Source organism: Diadema setosum, chromosome 1, assembly GCF_964275005.1.
Source record: "Diadema setosum chromosome 1, eeDiaSeto1, whole genome shotgun sequence".
Taxonomy (NCBI): Eukaryota; Metazoa; Echinodermata; class Echinoidea; order Diadematoida; family Diadematidae; genus Diadema; species Diadema setosum.
The window spans coordinates 20,341,683-20,361,325 of NC_092685.1; the positions used below are offsets into that span (position 1 = coordinate 20,341,683).

At 38.9% G+C, this 19,643-nt stretch overlaps 1 protein-coding gene across 1 annotated transcript in view; it reads left to right on the forward strand.

The window, feature by feature from the left end:
• Nucleotides 1-19,643, forward strand: part of LOC140228055 (calcium permeable stress-gated cation channel 1-like) — a 115,219-nt gene that overhangs the window by 49,663 nt on the left and 45,913 nt on the right. The window contains exons 9-20 of the mRNA XM_072308461.1: nucleotides 789-862; nucleotides 2,231-2,311; nucleotides 3,095-3,206; nucleotides 5,598-5,731; nucleotides 7,110-7,229; nucleotides 11,310-11,368; nucleotides 12,281-12,375; nucleotides 13,087-13,283; nucleotides 14,719-14,778; nucleotides 15,637-15,799; nucleotides 16,898-17,003; nucleotides 18,196-18,363. Coding sequence (XP_072164562.1) covers nucleotides 789-862; nucleotides 2,231-2,311; nucleotides 3,095-3,206; nucleotides 5,598-5,731; nucleotides 7,110-7,229; nucleotides 11,310-11,368; nucleotides 12,281-12,375; nucleotides 13,087-13,283; nucleotides 14,719-14,778; nucleotides 15,637-15,799; nucleotides 16,898-17,003; nucleotides 18,196-18,363 — 1,369 coding nt within the window. The remainder of the gene's footprint in view (nucleotides 1-788; nucleotides 863-2,230; nucleotides 2,312-3,094; nucleotides 3,207-5,597; nucleotides 5,732-7,109; nucleotides 7,230-11,309; nucleotides 11,369-12,280; nucleotides 12,376-13,086; nucleotides 13,284-14,718; nucleotides 14,779-15,636; nucleotides 15,800-16,897; nucleotides 17,004-18,195; nucleotides 18,364-19,643) is intronic.

Consider the following 19,643-nt stretch of genomic DNA (forward strand, 5'->3'; position numbering starts at 1 on the left):
GTGTATTATGTGTACATATGAGTTGCTGTGAAGAGTTTATGTTGAGAATCATGTGTTGTTGGAAAGCACCTTGTTTAACCTAAATAGTAGTTACGCAGGGCAGTGCGTCTCTCAGCATGATATATGCAGCTTTGTTTAGACCCATAAGTTTTATTTCCATGACATTTTCGCACCATATTGTTGACCTAGATTAATACTTCTCTGCCAACATACCAACATCACTCACCACACTTTAGTAAATATGCATGAGAAGATGTGTATTGGTGAACCAACATCACTCGCCACACTTCAGTGAATATGCCTGAGAAGATAACGGTGAACCCTGTCCCTGTAAACCTCATGTACAGCATGTGTGTGAAGGTGTAAATCAAAGGTGAACGCACCAGTGCCGTCAACAAGTTGTCATTTTTCCGCCAAGCTTGCTCATTTCTCAGCGATGTGTCAACAAATCAGTGACTCTCTTTGTTTGTCTCATTTAGGTTCTCATGGTCATACTTATTTAGTTTTATAACGCTGTTTGTCATCACAAATTATGCTTTATCGCACACTTGTACTAATATGAGTTCTTCACCATGCAAACCTTCAAACAACACATAATATGAGTTTGTAAAATGCATGCAAACCTTTGAGTGTGATCCTGTCTTTTTGACAACCAAGAAAAGAGAAAATCAATTTAATTTTTGGAGAGAGGGGCACGAGATGTCCAATGCTACTGCACAGTGACAGATGTTCTCCCCACCTCTTGTGATATTGAGTGAAATTTCACCCAACTCTCTCTCTTTTCATAGATGTCTCGGACACTTCTAGTATCCGGCATACCCTTGGAGCGAACTGACGCAGCCCTTATCAAGCAGCATTTCCAGTGAGTGTGCTTTTCTCTTCGCCCTGTTCTTGCCCAGAGTCATAGCCATCTCATGAAAATTTTCTACCTGTAGGTTGCAATGGGCCATTCTGTCAATGTGTTCTTCAGTATTTGCTATTTATGTTTAATACAGTGTAAGGTGTCTTTTCCAGTTGCCTCAGACTGCATTTCATTATAGAGTAAATGCTTTATTGATTATGGAATTGCTTTTAAGGCTGCAGTGTTATGCTGCAATGATTAGATGAGATCTTGAACTCATTTCCACGACCATGATTTTGCTAATGATGGATAGTATCTTAGGACCAGTTGACCCAAAATGCCGCAGAATATCCATCTTCGGTCACTTGGGACAATGGGGAATGATCCTTGCCAGCATGTATTAGTGCTTCATAAGCTATTACAGTTGACACAAATGCAGCAGAACATCTATTATGGGTCACTTGGGGTAATGGCAAATGATCTTTTACAGCATGTATAAGAGCTTTGTAAGTTCTTACAGTAACATCATCTTTTAGTATCTGAAGGTGTGCAGAGCCTCACGCAATACCAGGTAATCTCAACAATCTGCTGTTCAGTGTATCCCCAAGTTTTCATTATCTATAGAGTGTTATTTATTATGATTATCTGGACTACAAGGGCAACTCATACAGATTCTCATTCATGACAGACCTTATTGCCTGATAACATTTTTACCAAATATCTGCAGAATCGGTCACTAAGCCTACCTCTTATAATTTCATTATATAAACAGGTTTCTATTTGAACATATGATGGAGTTTAATGTCTTTTTCCCAGTTTCATTTTCATGTATCAGTAATTCTAGTTTTATTGATCTCCATCAGCTTGAAAATTATTGATGTAGTGACATTCTGTTCTGAGCTACTTGTTGAAGATTGCTTAACATTGGAAAACAATTGTTTGAATGATGTGAATTGTAAAATCGTACGTTTGGCTTGTTTTTGTTATTGTTGGCTGTAAGGATCAAGTAATTTTTCTTAACTTTTTCAGCTGCTGGCTATGATAGTGGATTTGCTCTGCTTGAACTAGGTCGATAAAAACTGTGATCTTAATCAATGTGTCTTTGTCTCATTATGTATGGAAAATAAAAAGGAAAATTCCCCTCCAGATGTTTACTCAATTTAATAAATTACCATGTTTTCATGTGAAGAAAATATGCAGCCTTCACAGTCACCAATTCCATGTACATGTAGTTTTGCTGGGGTTTAAAGCATAGACATAGTGTCACTTTTGATCAGCTGGAACTGGTAATAACTATTTTGTTTATCTCTCTCTTTACAGTCCATGATTATGGTATTGTATCATGGCATTCTTTGTCATTTCATCAGAGATTCTTCTTTCTTCTTGCAGAGAGGCATATCCAGATGTTGTTGTGACTGATGTCCAGTTTGCATATGACATAGCACGGCTAAAGAGACTGGACACTCAGAGGTATGCACAGACAGACAAAGGAAATTAAACCGAAGACTGTATTGTTCACTTGTAACGGCTTAGGTGTTCTACCTAAATCGCGTGTATATGTTAGTTGCTGGACCCAAATTGTTGTAGTATTGAGAAGAAGCAAACCTAGACAGAGATTGGAGAGTAGTGAGCTATACACTTTCAACATTTTAATCTGTTTTTATTCAGATTAATTGACTTTTATTGTAGAATAAAAAAACAACAACAACAAATCAAAACAGTGATTCACTAAGAACTTTTGTTACAGTAGGCTAAAAAGTCTATGCCTATGTAAGGTGTAGAGCAGATTTGTGCAGATCACTTCACAACACTTGTAAAAATGTCAAATTCAGAAACAAATGTGCATACTATTCTGCCATAGAGCTTAGCTGGCTGGAATGGGTTAGCACTGGCTTTCAGTCTGAAATCAACCAGGATACAAATCCCTCAAGAGCGGCCATAGCAGCAGGGAAATGATGATAACATACAATTCTGTCTTTTTAAGACCGTTAATGTGTAAAACTTCACTTTTTTTCATTAGATCTTGGGCCAAGACTGCAGAGGAAATGTTGCTGGTCTTTGATTGATATTTTGTTGCAAATTGAAAGTGTTTGAAAACCTCAGATTTAAATTCCCAAGGTTGATATTCCAGATCTAAATAGTCATACTGGTATGTAAGTGCTCCTATATACTGTAAATAGTGTTAACTGGCAAAAGATGGCCCTGAAATGTGAAGCACTCATTTTCGTGATATGTACTTTCTATCACACCCAGACGAGATGCCCACTTGAACAGGCTGCACTGTGAAAAGATCTACCAGAGAACTACTCAGCGTCCCACCCTCAAGCCGGGAACCTGCGGCCAGCTAGGTTGTGGGGGACCCAAGGTGAGCGATGAAGCACTAAGAAAAAAAAAGCCAAGAATGATTAATCTTGTTTTACACAGGTTATTTGAGCTCTGGCAGTGACGGTGATCTTTGTGACAAGATGTCATGTCTTTGTTTTATGATCATAGGCCTGGTGGAAAAATCCCAATCTCATTCGATGAAATGGTGCTGTATCATCATGAGAATGGAGAATCACAGTGGTAGATCCAGAAGGGGTTGCACCGGGCGCATGGTCCCTTTATTATTATTATTTTGTTAAAACAAAAGAAATAAAAAGAAAAAAATGAAATGAAACCCGGAAGTAGCAACAGAAATATTTTTTTTTTGTCCCCCTCTTTATGAAATTCCTGGATCTGCCCCTGGAATCAACTAATAATATCTGTCACAACTGAGATCCTGACTGCAAGTGTACCCCAAGTACTGCAAGTGTTTAGCTTCTATATGTTTCTTTTCTCTTTCTAAAAGGTTTTACCTTGGGCCTTGCAGTTTAGCCAGTAAAGATTTTTTGTTTCAAATTAAATATACATATCTAAATACATAGACATCTTGCACCACCTCTGATTTCACTCATATAACCCTCATTTTATTTTTTATTTGATTGCTTTTTTATTCTGCCCTCTTTTTCTGGTGATGGTGTTTAACCCATTTTGTGCTAGAGCCTTTGGACAGTGTGTACAATGGAATGGGATTTTCTGTGCCAATTAGCACTCAAAACACTCAAAGAGTTGATAGTGTTTGAGAGGGTACTACAGCCATCATTGTGTTCAACCAACTCTGTAGCTGCTGAAGTAGAAATGATGATATTGAGGTTTTTACATATGTTTATATGTTCTTCCTATAATAATAGATGATATTACTAGATAGCCATTCTGTACTTAAAGTGAAAACAAAGTTCCGGTAAGGGCCTGAGAACCCGTCTGGCACCATTTCATATTTGCTTGCAATATATAATATATATAAGAGTCTACAAAGAAACTTACCTGGCTGACGCGGTTTGCCAGAAAGATGAGTCGTTTTGGAGTATTTTGAGAAAAGTAATAAAAGTCGGTAGACCGACTTTTATTCCAGAAGGCTCCAGACTAACTCGGTTTCAGGGAAAACTCGACCCTATTTCAGACAATTTACACACAGTTCGTGATCGCCATGTTCATCAGTACTCTATACTACGGGTACCAAACGAGGCCTTGACGAGCAGACAGGAAAGTGCGTGCTAATCCTGTACAAAACAAATGGACAGTGCGCGGTCCTCAAGCCTATATAGTACTGTATACGCACATCACCTCAGTTGCTGAGACGTGCGGTCTTTGAAGTTTTTGTTGTTGTTTATCAAGTGTCTTTGATTGTTTTTAGAGGTGCTTGAGAGGCGCACACTAATTTTCCATGCTCGCCAAAGAGGTTTTTGATGCGCGCGTTGTAACAACTCGCACCATTACTGCGAGTAGCCAGAACGCTACAATGTAGTTTATACAGGCCGCTCCCATATGCATAGTACAACGCTGTACAATCCAGAGGGACAATCAATACAACTCATCCCGCCGTCAAGCAAAGCGAGGCCGAGTTATCCCCGAGTAAGTTCTGAGACTGAACGTTTTTGGTTAATATTTCCCATTTTTGTCGTTACCCATCGAATATCTTGTTATTACAGCGCTATTCCGCACATTTCCTAGGCATACGTTCACATTTTGGAGCAAAATTTGACAACTTTTGCAGGCGTACCAGAACTTTGTTTGGGCTTTAACTGCTTGAGTACAGGAATCAACTAGTTATAAGCAATGAAAAGTTTGCCACATATTGTGTTTTCTATTTATCTCATAATTTCCTCAGGAAGGTTGATGCCCTCAAACACTATAGCCATCAACAATGAGTTGAAAAAAGATAATTTTGCTTGGCTACCAAAGTCAAAGTACTGTTAGTATGGAACTCTTTGTGTCTTTTTAACTTTTAGTTTTGTTTATCTTTTTTTGTGTGTGTGTCAGTGAATGTGAAAAGCATCATGAATGAAATTGTTATGCCCGGTCACTGGGCAGAGATGCCATCTGTTACTTTTGTTAACAGTGTTTTGCACTATTTCCTCTCCCCCCCCCCCCCCAAAAAAAAAACAAAAAAAACAAAAAAAACAAAAAAACAACAACAACAACAACAACAGCAACAACAACAACAAACTGCAGTTTTCTTGGAGATTAGTGTTTTTCCCCCAATTTTTGTCACTACACATGTCAAATTGAAGGAAAGATAAAAATAGTGTTTTCCCACCAAAAATATGACTCAGATTACTGCAGTGCTGTTTGCAAGGTTGGCTTTCCTGCACTAGTACTGAGTTCTTTTTATCACTCAGATATCTGTTGCATTGTGTTTGTAAGGCTTGTCTTTGTGATCTGATGATGTATATAGGTGGATGCCATCGAGTACTACAGCCAGCTAGAGGAAGAACTGACCGTCACAGTGGCGGAGGAGAAACGTAAGGCATTGAAGAGTAACCTGGGCATGGCCTTTCTCTCCGTCCACAGTGAGGCCATGGCAGCAAAGTGAGTCCCTAGCAAACAAGTGCTGTCATCATATCACTATTATTGTCACTTTTGTCTTTTTTGTTTAGCCCTTTAGCAACTTAAAGGACAAGTCCACCTTCATATACATAAGGATTTATAGAATGCAGCAATATTAGTAGAATACATCAGTGAAAGTTTGAGAAACATTGGACAATCTGTTCAAAAGTTACGAATATTTTAAGTATCTGTGCAGTCACTGCTGGAAGAGAAGACTACTACAGTGTATGATGTCACATGCGTACAACTATATAAGGAAAATAAAAAGAGAATTTCACTAAACTTTACTTTTCGAATAAAGTGCACACTTCTTCGACTTGCTACTGACGTATGTTAAGGGTAATATTATTCCCCCTGCCTTCTGAAAGAGAGAAGTCAAATGTTCTTTTGTTATGCGAGAAAAATGGAAATATGTTGAATTTTCTTTATTCTTTCTTTATATCATTGTACTCATGTGACATCACAAGCTATAGTAGTCTTTTCATCCAGCCGTGACTGAGCAGAAACTTCAAAAATTCATAACTTTTTAACGGATTGTCCGATTTTGCTCAAACTCTCACTGATGTGTTCTACTAATATTGCTGCATTCACTCAACCCACATGTCTATGAAGGTGGACTTGTGCTTTAAGATTCCATACATAATGGCCTATTGTTCCCTGGAAGGTACTACAATATTACTCTCATTTCGGCAACTTTCTAAATTATGCAAAATACACTGTAGATCACTGCATGTTTATTTTTGTCTATTATAAGTTCTGTTTATTTGAAAGCCTAATAGGACTTTACCAAGAGACTTGTGTGTCACAGAAATAATTCTGGCATACTTTTGTTCACCTTTGACCTCTTTCAAATTATGTAATTATATATGTTCTGTATGAAAACAATGGAAATAGTAAAGCATAAAACTCTAAAACAGCAGACCACGGTTTCGGATTGTTTAGGAAATACTCTGACAGGTGGTTTCGGGAGTTCAACTACTATAAATGAGTTAAAAGGATTCCATTCACTTGTAAAGACACGAAACATGCATTAACTGATGGGATGCCGTGTATGCATTAGAGTGAATTTCTCTTTGCTTTCAGTAATTTCGTATTGTTTGGTTTCATGCACACCGTCTCCTTCTATTCAGTATTTTGTATTTTTCATTTTGCTCCGTGCTCTCCACAAAGAGAATGTTCATAATTAGCAATACTGCATACAAGCAGTGATGTTTCTTTTAGCATCAGTTACAGTAATGATAGAGAATCCTGTATATATGAACATTTTCCCGCTCATAAATGATATGCAGATGACATGTACATTTAAACGTATATTCTTTGTGTGCAATAATTGCCCCATTTCTTTTTTTGTTTGTTGAAGGATCGTCAATGACTATGCAACCCTAAAGACAGGCCCACCTACTGTGTCTAGTGTCAGTAGGCAGCTCCACTCCACAGTCTGGGAGGTTGACTTTGCTCCCAAGCCAGATGACATTATATGGTAGGTTTCCCCCCCCCCCCCCTTTTTTTTTGTTATCTTATCACATAAGCTGGTAAAATGTGTTGCTTGCAACAAAGTTCTTCATTGGTTGGCAAAGAAATATAAGCGCTCCTGGAATGTCCTTTCCCATATGATAAGAAAGGGTCTTTTCAGTGAAGTAATTGTTGAAATGTTCAAGATCCAAGCCTTTGTGTTGTCAGTAGTGTTAGGAGACCATCCCCAAATGTCTTGCATGATGTCCTGTGTATTTTACCATGTTCTTTTAACTCCCTTAGAACATGAATGTTTCTACTCGTGAGCATTTTGTGTGTGTGTGGGGGGGGGGGACTGAAAGCTGTATTGATTTTTTTGTTTCCTCTTGAGAATGTAATGTGCAATATAAAACTGTTACAGAACATTGTACCAATTATTACCACATAGTATAGTGGAATATGGTAACTCGGCTTCTAGTACGTATGGTCATGAAGGTCAAAACATTGTAGGTACAACAAAATAAAATTATCTTTGTGCATTATGACTTAATTTTTGGCATTAAATGTGACTGAAACAAGTTCATATGCTTAAATTATAGTTTATATCACAGTTTCTTATTTTCCCATTTTAATTTCTATATTGGACTTTTCCAAATATGTCATTTGAGACAGCTGACTTCTTCAAGTTTCCTGTGAGATTTAAGAAATAAATTATTAAGTCTCCAGCCATTTTCATTCAGATATGTATCATGTCTTGCCAAGTTTGTTTTGTGTAATTATCCTTTGCTCATAGTTGTTAATACATGATTTGCCTTGTGCTGAGCAGAATTTGAATACCTTTATAGATTCTTATTGAATAATGTCAGCTTGTGAATATTGAGTCACTCTACGTGATTGTCAAATGTTATCCAATTTTCTCACTCTGTTCCAGAACCTAGTTTCTCCAAGAAGTAATAGAAGACATAAGATAGTACTTGTGTGTTGGTAGGTTTTTAGATGGATATTGCTTTAATACCAGCAGCCTGAAACGTCTGGCACTCAAATTCCTCAATTAATACTTTCCATTATAACAGCAATAATATGGCAAATAACACAGTACCCACTTACTGATGTCTGTGTCAGTAGCTAGTAGCACTCATTGTGGTCGATCAGCATGCCTGTTTTAACATGTGCTTGCTCTACTACATCCTAGACTGGATTTGAGCTGACATTATAGTGTATGTTACAGTCAATCAATCATACAGACGTTCACCCAGTCATGTTCTGTATCAAAATTATTATTAATAATTTTAGCTAACAGAACCATATTAGAGGTGTTAAGTGAAGCATTTCATTTCCCATACATCAACTGCTCATGGGAATATTGCACGTTTAAATTTCTACCCTTGAAGAATGGGCTGCATGTACTATCTGTCCAGTCATTGCGAGTCTCAATGATTTTGCGCAATTCATTTCACTTGTCATTGCCATCCGACCTTTGCATGACTTGCATGCTGTTGTCATTGCTGTTGATGTCATTACAGCTAACCATTCAGCTGCCTCTCTTGCAGGAAATATCATACTAATGTCATATTCCATCATTTGAATTAGAATGCAGACTGTGTTTTATCTGAGCTAAGAAATGAAAATGTGTGGAGAAATAGGAGACTAATCGGATTATTCATCCTTTGATTATTGCATTTGTGACAATTAAAGGATCCAACATTTGCAGACTCCATAGTGGTATACAGTGTTACAATGCACTTGCATGTATTTTGCATTAATATGAAGAGAGCATGATAACTGTGGTCTCCTCCTGGTCTTTTGTCTGCTTCACTGTCATCTCAGAAAAAGTATATTTTGCGAGTTTTAAATCAAAGAACAAACTCACCCGCAGAAGGAAAAAAAACCAACAACAAGCAGACCTCTTTATTTGCAAATAGACATAAAGATGTAACAGATCTCTGTCATTAGCTGATAATGTTTTGGAAGCATGACCAATATCGGAAGAGTCAATTCTTTCATGTCAACTTTCATGTATAATTTCTGTGCATTCTTCAGTGAGACAAGATTCATCCAGTCATGCAAGATAAGAAAATGTTCTACCACAGCAGTCAGAGTTACGGGTATCTGTCATAAGGGCCTGTTCTCTGACCAGTTGTCACATACTAATCATTAACTATTTACTATCTAATAGATGACTGTTCACATCATTTACAATGATTGATTTCAAGTTTGGTGCTAATGTTGGTGTTAGCGCTATCTCATCCCTGGCACCAGCGGTAAACCCTAACTCGAAAATCTCAAAGCTGTGGCGTAGTGCCTGTAGCTAGTGTTGAGCCTAGTATTTAATGTCATCTGCCGAACCGAGCTCCACAATCCGTGTTGGCAATTTGAATGCTATTTTTTTTTTTTTTCAGTTGGCTAACATCAACCTGTGGGGGTTATCAAATTAACAGTTTCAAGTTCAGTGTTGGTTTTAGAGTTGCTATATATGCAATACCCTCATTCACATCCATGCGGGATGACCACTCACATCAAGTATGTGCGTAGTCTTTGCTAATGTAATAGTCACCTGTGGATATGAACACTGTAGACATGGCCACATAATTGTAATGCCTGGAGCAAACAAAGACTCCGTTTACAGTGCAGGGCTGGGCCAGCCTGTGGCGGAGCCGCGTCCGAGCCCTGCAATATTGTCCGTTTACACTGCCGGGCTCGGCAGCGTTTTTAATTCAAACCTTTCAATATTTTGTCGTAGTGGCGCTCTGCTTGTAAACAAATGCAATTTGGTATAGTCTAGTTTTCAGACCCTTTGCCAACTGGATTCTGTGGCGACGAAGTCACCGTTCGGGCAAAGGCCTTTGCCGAAGGAAGATCCTTTGCAGGACAAAACCACCTTAAACTATATTAGTTTTCGACGTTGAGAGGGTTAATATCGTGAATAGCGAAATAGTACGGGCAGAGGGTCTGGAAGCCAGACTAAAATTGGTCACGCATTTGGCCCAGTTTGTGTTTACACTAAGAAGAGGCCGGGCTCGGCCGCGGCCGAGACCACCTCCAGAGCGTGGCCAAATGCGCGGCCAATTTTGGCCCCGCATTTGGCCTTTTGCGCGTTTACTCTGAAATGAAGGCGGGCTCAGCCGCGGCCGAGCCTCGCACTGTAAACAGGGTCCTAAGATCATTGTATTTTGGAGATGTGATAAATTAGTGGCATTTTAATTCTTCTTCCACATCACTTGTCTAATACAGAGTATTCATGGTTTCGTCTTTTCTTAATTTGACTTCAACAAATTGCGATCACTTTTTCCATTGTGCAATTCTTGCCTGACTTCGCATTGGTGTAAAGATAACACCTGTAATAATAATAATAATAGCTGGTTTTTATATAGCGCATTTCACACAATTCAGGGTTTCAATGCGCTTTACAGACTATTATTACCCCGGTCACTGGATACATTATTAACCAGCACTAACAGTGCTCATTCTCCACTCCCTGGGGAGCATTCCAGCCAGTCGCAGCCATTTTTACAGGCGCGCACATGCTGATCAACCAACATAAGCTTTCTCATCCTACCGGGTACCCATTTATACTCCTGGGTGGAGAGCAGCAATGTGGATAAAGTGCCTTGCTGAAGGGCAAACGTGTCGGGCTTGGCATGGGCTCGAACCCACGAACCATTCCACGCTCATGTCGTTCACAGACGAGCGCTCTTATCCACTCAGCCACGACACCTCCAATCCTGTATTTGGGGATCAGTGATTATGATTGGTAGCAATTGTGTTAATCTGACCATGCGTGTTTGAGCTCGATGGAGAAAGGCAGTTGGGGGGATAACACCAGCGCCAGCATTAGCACCAAACTTGAAATCACCCATTGTGATGTTTGATCTTGATTTGTCTTCTCTTGCAGGGAAAAGGTGTCCAGCCACGACACCTCAGCCACGACACCTCCAATCCTGTATTTGGGGATCAGTGATTATGATTGGTAGCAATTGTGTTAATCTGACCATGCGTGTTTGAGCTCGATGGAGAAAGGCAGTTGGGGGGATAACACCAGCGCCAGCATTAGCACCAAACTTGAAATCACCCATTGTGATGTTTGATCTTGATTTGTCTTCTCTTGCAGGGAAAACCTGTCGATCAGTCCATATGTGTGGTGGCTAAGTGTCATTCTCATCAATATCGGTGAGTGGAGAGAATGTTGGTGAAAATACTTCAGGTGAATCTGTAGCATTTATCATTGATTGTTTGATAATTAGTAAACTCTCAATGACAAATGGTGCTCTGCTTCAGGTGCCTATAATGTGATAGCAAGTGCACCGTTGTCAGAATTCAGTTGCACATTATTCACTTTATAGTCCAAATTGAAATTCAGCAGTCAGTAAAGATAGGTTTAATTCTATCACTACAGCCTTCATCCAGCTCAGCTGCATTTTGTCTCCCTCATGAGCACACATTTTTGCTCGCGTCTTCCTCACCTCACCTCGGTACAAATGAATTTGCAGCACTTGTGGTTCTAGGGGTGCGTTTATATGGGAATCCAGAATTAGCACTTTGGAACACTTATCCAAAATGCTGATACAAGATGTGGTTTGTGCCCATGAAGGTACTGTTGATGCTCAATGTTTTTGAGCTTTAGAGATTACCAATTTTGCAAACATGCACTGTGCATTGTTGAAAAACTACCAGTATAAACCCCTACTTTAACAAGCTGTTCAGTGCACATGACTTTTATGCTTTCCCAGTTAATGTGATTAGGGAGAATCGCCAATCATATACATGATTCGCGTTTATGCTTCTCCAGTAAATGTAATTAGAGGAAATTACCAGTTGTAAGTGTAATTTGCATTTAAATGCTTCCCCAGTGAAGGTGATTAGAGAAAATTAGAGAAAATGCACCTTCTTTTTTTTTTCATTTTTAATCAGCATTTTGAAAGCATTTGTATGAAAGTGAGTTGGGACACAACTGTATTTTGCACTAATCATTTTTCAAAATGCTGATTATGGCCAAAAACAAGTTAAGCATAAACCCTTCCTTTGTAGACAGGTGTGGTAGGATTTAGCAATCTTTTTCATGTGGTCCTTGTATCTTCACAGCCTTGTTCGTGCTGCTGTTTTTCCTGACCACACCCTCTGTGATAATGACAACACTTGACACCACCAATTATCAAGATGCCTTAGCAAAGGCCAAGGTTAGTGCCAAGATACACCATTTAACTGAGGAAATCTCTCCGCTTGGCATCATCATGTTAGTGTGATATTATTTTGCCTTCAATACAGGGCACTCCAAGCAGACTGGATTAAGCTTATGATGCATTATGCAGTAAAGATTTCAGCAAGCTTTTCTCGCTGCAGAAAATGATGTGTAGTTATTACAGTGAGACGAGTCAAGGAGTGAGCTGCTTTTGTCAAAGCACGCTGATCCTGCATAGTCAAACTATTTTCTCTTTCTGCTGAACTGAGAGGAAATTTGAACTTGAAGAGGAAAAAAGAAAGTGGAAAACACAGTTTTGTTGCCATCTGTTTGGTTGGCATATTTGAAGAAATCATTGGTGTCATTTGTTAAATAATATTCTGCAATCTCCATGAGATATGCTAAAGTTTTTGAATATGCTGTGTTCAGTGTTTCATTTGTTTACTTTTTCTCCAATCTTTTTTGCAGTGTTGTCAGTTGATTCAATTTACACTTCTAGACTTTATCTTCTCTCAAGTTTCTTAATCCTAGTAGAGTGTATTTTGGGTATGTTGTAACCTATCAAATCATATGCAATTTTATTTTATGGTGTAATTTGAAAATTTGTGTAGTGATTTTTTTTTCTTTTGGCAAGTAGGGTAAGAACTAGTTAAGTTAACATCCATCTGTTTTATTTCTGTCCATATTCCACTTTCCCTTCTCCATACAGTCACCCTTCCTGTCACAATTCTTGCCCACCCTGCTCCTGTGGACGTTTGCTGCCCTCCTTCCCCTGCTGGTCGTCTACTCCAGCTACTACTTTGAGTTCCACTGGACGCGCACCAAGCTCAACCACACCATCATGCGCAAGACGTTCATCTTCCTCCTCCTCATGATTCTAATACTGCCCTCGCTTGGCCTGGCCAGGTAGAATTTTTCATTCAGCATTTCATGACATATGGTCGTGCAATATACACTAGACTTTCCAGTTTCCCTCATTGCACTCAAGTTCACCATTGCGTGCCAGTATATCTCTCCTGCACGTGTGACTTTCCCCTTCTGTGAATGTGTCACACCGCCCTCACTTGACAGACCTGAACATTCAATCAAATCCTAACTGGCTTGCATGTGGAAGAAGATGAGAAACTAATTGAATCGTATTGACATTTTTGCTTGTGTCATAAGTCTGCATGCTGGAAATGGGATTAGACTGCAGTCACCCAATTGCAAAATGGCTCTGAACTTAGAGATAAAATGTATGACACAATTCAAATCATAACGTTTCCACTGTCAGCGTGAATATCCCACTTAATCTCTTTTGGCAAACATGTCATTGCGATTCATTTGCTCTGTCCAGATAACAGAAGGGCATACACAATTCAAGGTTATTTTTCAGTGTAAGTATAAGCTCACTCCAGAAAGTGAAAATGAATTGCAGATTCCACAATAAGGTTTCGTCAAGGCCAAATGGAAATGATTGTTTGGTTGTGCTGCATACACAAAACTGTCATGTGACTGCATATTTGAAGGACGTTATGATCTCAGTAACCTTGGGGGGGCATCTACTTAATATCGTGAGAGCTCATTGGCTGTTGCCATGGAATTATCAGTTATTGCAAGTTACAGGTAGTCTAATCTTTGCTGATCTGGACCTAGATGAATACATGAAAAACAGATGTGGCAAGCTATGGCAAGTAAAATTTTAGCAAATACAGCTGCATGAATAATGTAACCCTACACAGCAGTGAAAACTTATAATGATGTGTCAACAACAGCAGCTAAGCATTCCAGTGGCATTTTGCATTCATTAGGGATGGATGCATTTGTGTCTTTGATGATTAAATGTTTGATGATGTATTTTTGACGTGCTGCCTGTGTAAAAAGAAAAAGAAAAAAGACGAAACGCAGTCTCAGATACTTGCAAATTGTATAAGACCTTTCACATTTGTGTCACAAGAATTAACTGTGCTGGTGTGCTCTTCTGAGCAGAAGGAACTAGAACTGCAAACTACAAGCTACATAACAGTAGATGCGAAGGCTCTGTTACAGTTACTGATAATCGTATTGTATATCTGTTTGTTTTGTTACTCACATTTATGCATTTCTTGATGTGTGTATCATTCTTAAACCAATGTGTGTGCAAATTTCTGTCAAAGAAATATTTGATATTCTGCTCAATGATCACATTATTATGACCAAGACGGTGCTTAGAAAATGGAAATCAACCACCAAATGAGCCTCATGCTATTTGTAAACTCTCATTATAATTGAAATTGATATGAATAAGTATCATACATTTTTTAGATGATGGTGAGAAATATTCATTGATCTGTTCATTCTTTCCTTTGTGTGTGTGTCACAGTGCACAGGCCCTGTTTGAGTACAGCTTGAAGAGTGTAGAAGAACTCAAAATCAGATGGGGGTGAGTCAAAATCATGTTAATATTTTCTTTCCTCTCCCTCATTCTTAGTCTCCGTTTCTTCCTTGCACCTTTTTTCATTTGTCATCCTTGTTAAAACTTCTCCGTCTGAGCCTTAGGAAGATTGAGAAAAGCTTTCCTGTCATTTTCTGTTTACTTGAATCATTAGGCATGATAGACATTTACATCATGATTGATGGCTCCTACAAACACTTTGACAACCCTTACCCCTCAACAAGATTGGATTATGGATTCAAGAAGTAGAGACTATATAATCAAACATTTGATTATAAGAACACTTTAGTTCACCACACTCAGTAGCATTTCATAGTCGGCACAGAAAAATTTGTGTGCCTATGTCAAAGTTTGCCTTCTGTCTTCATACACTGTACATTCCAAAGATTGATAGACTATTGAACTCCCAGCTTCTATTTTGACCCCATGTTGCCTATGAGGATAGGTGTAAGGATCTGTTGCAAATGTGTTCTTCCTGAACAGTGCATTTTGTGATTGGGCAGTTTGTCATCTTTGTAAAGCTTTGCCATGCCCAGAAAGTCTTTTGTTACAAAATAAAACCACCCAAAAAACAAAAACAAAAACAAAACACAAACAAAAACAAAAACCAACCAACTACAAACAAACAAACAAACAAGAATATGACTTCCAGCTTTGGATGATCATCAATGGAGTTTCAAATAATTATAATTTATCATTTGTGATGATTCAATAGAAAAACAGAGCTTCACCAACCAAAGAAGAGAACATTTTTCTAAACAGAATTTTTTTTTTTTTTTTACAGTGAAGGCTGAAACTCAAGCTGCAAGATTCAATGAAATCTCCTTTCTATTGCCCCACCCCCAGATGCATCTTTCTACCAGAGAACGGAGCCTTCTTTGTGAACTTCATCATCACCTCTGCCTTCATCGGCACAGCCCTGGAGCTTATCCGCTTCCCAGAACTCTTTTACTATGGTATCAACATGCTGTGGACACGCTCCGAGGCAGAGAAGGTCACAAAGAGGAGTGTGAGTGTTACATAGTGACCTTGACTCACTTTCCTTCCTCGAGATAACAAACAAAAAGAGCTATACTCCTGACTGCAGCCCTGCCTGACCTCACTTCTTCTGCTGGAGGTTCCCTAGAAATATGAACTATTTTAGTATATTAATTATTTTGTTGTCTTCTTACAAGTGAATTCACAGGTTGCAGTCAGTTTCTTTGTACTACATGTAGGTCACCAAGCATCAATAATTGACCCCTTTAAAAAAGACTAATGAGTTTTTCACTTCGTAATTATATTGAAGCTAAAACTTGCACTCTGTACGTAGGTCAACCAGATGAGACTTTATTTCAGCCTCCATGTTTGTTTGGAGGTTTGAAGGTTTTGCATCAAAACAAAGATCATTATCTGAAGGCCTAGCATCAATAAAGCCTCAGTCATTTACATACACTGTAGGTACACATGATTTTCAGTCCATATTTTCACTAAGGCCATGAATTGCACATAGGAATTGGTTTATCATATTAGTTCAATGCCAGGTGACATGAATAGTCAGTCTGCAAAGTTAATTCTTTCTAGGTCACAAAAATGCTCTGAAAATGAAACCTGTGTAGAGTGATGTGCAATCATCTCCTTTGACAATTTCATGGTGGATTTTTCTTCGTTTGTTAGAAGTGTGCTCGTTTGTTAATTTGTTCATCTGTTACCCAAACTTTTGCAACAAAGAGTCATTAGTACAAGGAATGTGCAGATGTTGCAGTTTACTTGGTAGTGATTATTAGTACTGATCAGCTGTAAATCCTAATGGGTTTCTAGCTGCCTGGATGCAGTGCAGATCTAGGCTTACTGAAAGACTGCTCTCTGTGTGCCCATAAAGTGGGCAACACATGAATCCATCTATATAAAGCACTTTTCCCATTGAAAAACTTCCATATTGGATCACATTTAATGCTTTACATTGGTTCTGATGTGTGTAAGCAATGTATGTGATTTTTCTCTGTTTTTGTATGCATGAATTTGTTGTAGCCAGTGACTCAAATATAAGTCTAAAATCATGAGGAATCTACATCTAGATTTTGTGAAATGCTCTGAATTTACTATTGTCTTTGTATGTCTGTTGCAGCGAGTGGCCTATGAATTCCAGTATGGAGTACAGTATGCCTGGGTTCTCACTACTTTTACCATCATCTTGGTCTACAGTATAACATGCCCTCTCATCGCTCCTTTTGGTAAGAATGCTGGCTTCTTCATTATGATTTTCACTCTTTTTTTTTTTCCCATCCCGCCTTTCTTTCGTAGTTTTTGTCTCTTAGATGACTTGGAGCAAGAAAATGGGTGACTTGGACAAGATATTAAGTTTTTGATAATGTTTCCATGCTCAAACTGAGTTTTTCATTTTGTTGTCCATGAAGTGTAATTCTTTTAAAGTTTATTGAAATACAATCTCTAATTCCTTTGTTGCCATCATTGGAGAAGTTACGAAAAGTGTTGATGGAAATTGGTTTTGTAAGACAAACCAAAAAATATATTAGAGTCAGCACTCAGTATTTTTTGTGCTGTCACGATCAAAACAGATTAAAGGAATTAGTACTATTGTTATCATTTAGTCTTAATTCAACAGGATACCAACTTCAGTGATCTGAGCACTTTTCTCCCGGTTGTTCCTCGTCATGTCAGAAACAAAAATAGAAAAAGTACAGATACAAAAAAAAAGCAAAAAAACAAGGAATTTATAGACAGTGCAAATGAATATTACTTACACATGTGTTTTTGAACGGACCCCACAGAAACTTGTCTTACCAGGTTAAAGGGACTGCACAGTACTCGTTGAGGTTGGGATTCAGGTTTATAACATTCCTAAGTGAGATAATGAGAAATCTCCTATGAAATATGAAAGAGCATGTAATATTAAGAAGATTCAACGTTTATGATGAAAATTAGTTTTCAAATGGCTGAGATATCAAAAAAAGTGATAATAATAAAAGGCGACAGGCCACGTCTTTCATTAAGATCTCTTTGTTTCACCTTGTTTTTGGATATCTCAGCCATTTCAAAACCGATTTTCATCAAATAAACTTTTGATACCTCTCAAAATTACATGCTCTTTGACATCTCATAGAGTGGTTTCTGAATATCTCGCAAAACATTAAAAGCTTAATCCTCACCTCAACCAGAACTGTACAGTCCCTTTAAGAACATATGCATGCGGTAATGTGTTCCACAAGACTGCTCCGGAAAATTGCATTTCATGCATGCTTTGCTTCCATTACAGGAAAAATGTAAATTTCTCTACATTTTTTGCATGCTATTGATTAAAGTGTTAGGTATGTTATCACATCCATTTGTTTTCTTTGGATGTATGTGTTACTATGAAATTGCCTTACTGTCTCAATGGTGGGTCTGCTTCCATCTTCCTTCCAGGCCTGATGTACATTGTCCTCAAGCATCTCGTCGATAGGTACAACATCTACTTTGCCTACATCCCTTCCCGCATCCACCAGGGCATCCATCAAAGTGCCATCAACTTTGTCGTCATCGCCGGGATGCTGCTACAGCTCTCGGTTCTCTTCTTCTCAGTACTCAGGCTGGGTGAGTTTTGGGATGATGTCTGCGAGCATCTCTCGTCCCCGCTTGTTATGTCTTCGCGTTGTTCGTGCATGTGTCGGTGAATGCTTTCTTTCCATTTCCTGCAGCAGCTGTGTGGGTGCACTGTTGATTATGACATGCTGGATGCAAAAGGGAAGGTCTAGGCATTGCCCTTAGCATCTAGCCATCTTGTGCTACTCTACACCTCCCCCCCCCCCCCTTTCCTAGAGTACATCATATGCCTCATTTAATGAATTCTCTATTTTGATTAGTTGAAATAGGGGGCATTGATGCAACAATTGCCTTCAAGCCCATAGTATTCAAATTGTCCCATAGTACTGAACTGCTCAATGGTACTAAACCACCCTCTTTTGGTTCATAGTGTTATGTTTGTACATTTACAGTGAATTCTTGTCTTACATAGTGCAAGATGTGATCTTTGTCCAATTCGATCACAATGCAATTTCTATGTATTTGGGAGTGCAGGCAATTTGTTCTCAATATGATAGTGTGTGAATTAGCTGGTAAGATTGCAATTGGCCAAGTAAAATACCATGCAATTTCATTCACTAAATACACTTGTCTGCAAAACAAACATGAACTGCTTTTTTTAGCTTACGGTACCTGAGCCGAAAGCTCAAGTGAGCTATTGCGATCGCACTTCGTCCGGCGTCCGTCGTGCGTCGTCTGTCGTGCGTAAACTTTTTACATTTTCATCTTCTTCTTGAGAACCCTGGACCGATTTTCACCAAACTTGGCAGGTAGCATCCCTAGGGGGATAGAATCTCAATTTGTTCAAGTGGGCACCATACCCCACCTGGGGGGGCCCCCAGAGGGGCCCAACCCCCCCCCCCAAAAAAAAAAAAAATTAAGGAATCTTAAAAAAATCTTCTTCTCCAGGACCAGAAGTGATAGAGCTAAGTTAATACTATGAATTAGTACATTGATGACTGTAGTTTCAAGTTTGTTCATGGCGGAATCAGGGGTGTCCCCCCTTGGGACCCAGGGGAGGGGGTGGGGAGGGGTCCTAATGGGGCCCAAATTGTACATTTTCATCTCTTTCTTGAAAATGCTATCATGAATTTTCACCAAAGTTGGCAGGTAGCATCCCTAGGGGGAACAAATCTCATTTCCATCAAATGGGCACCATGCCCCACCTGGGGGGCCTCAGGGGGCCTAAATTTGGACCGAAATTGTAAATTTTCATCTTTTTCTTGAAAACCCTATCACAAATTTTCACCAGACTTGGCAGGTGGCATCCCTAGAGGGATAGAATCTCAATT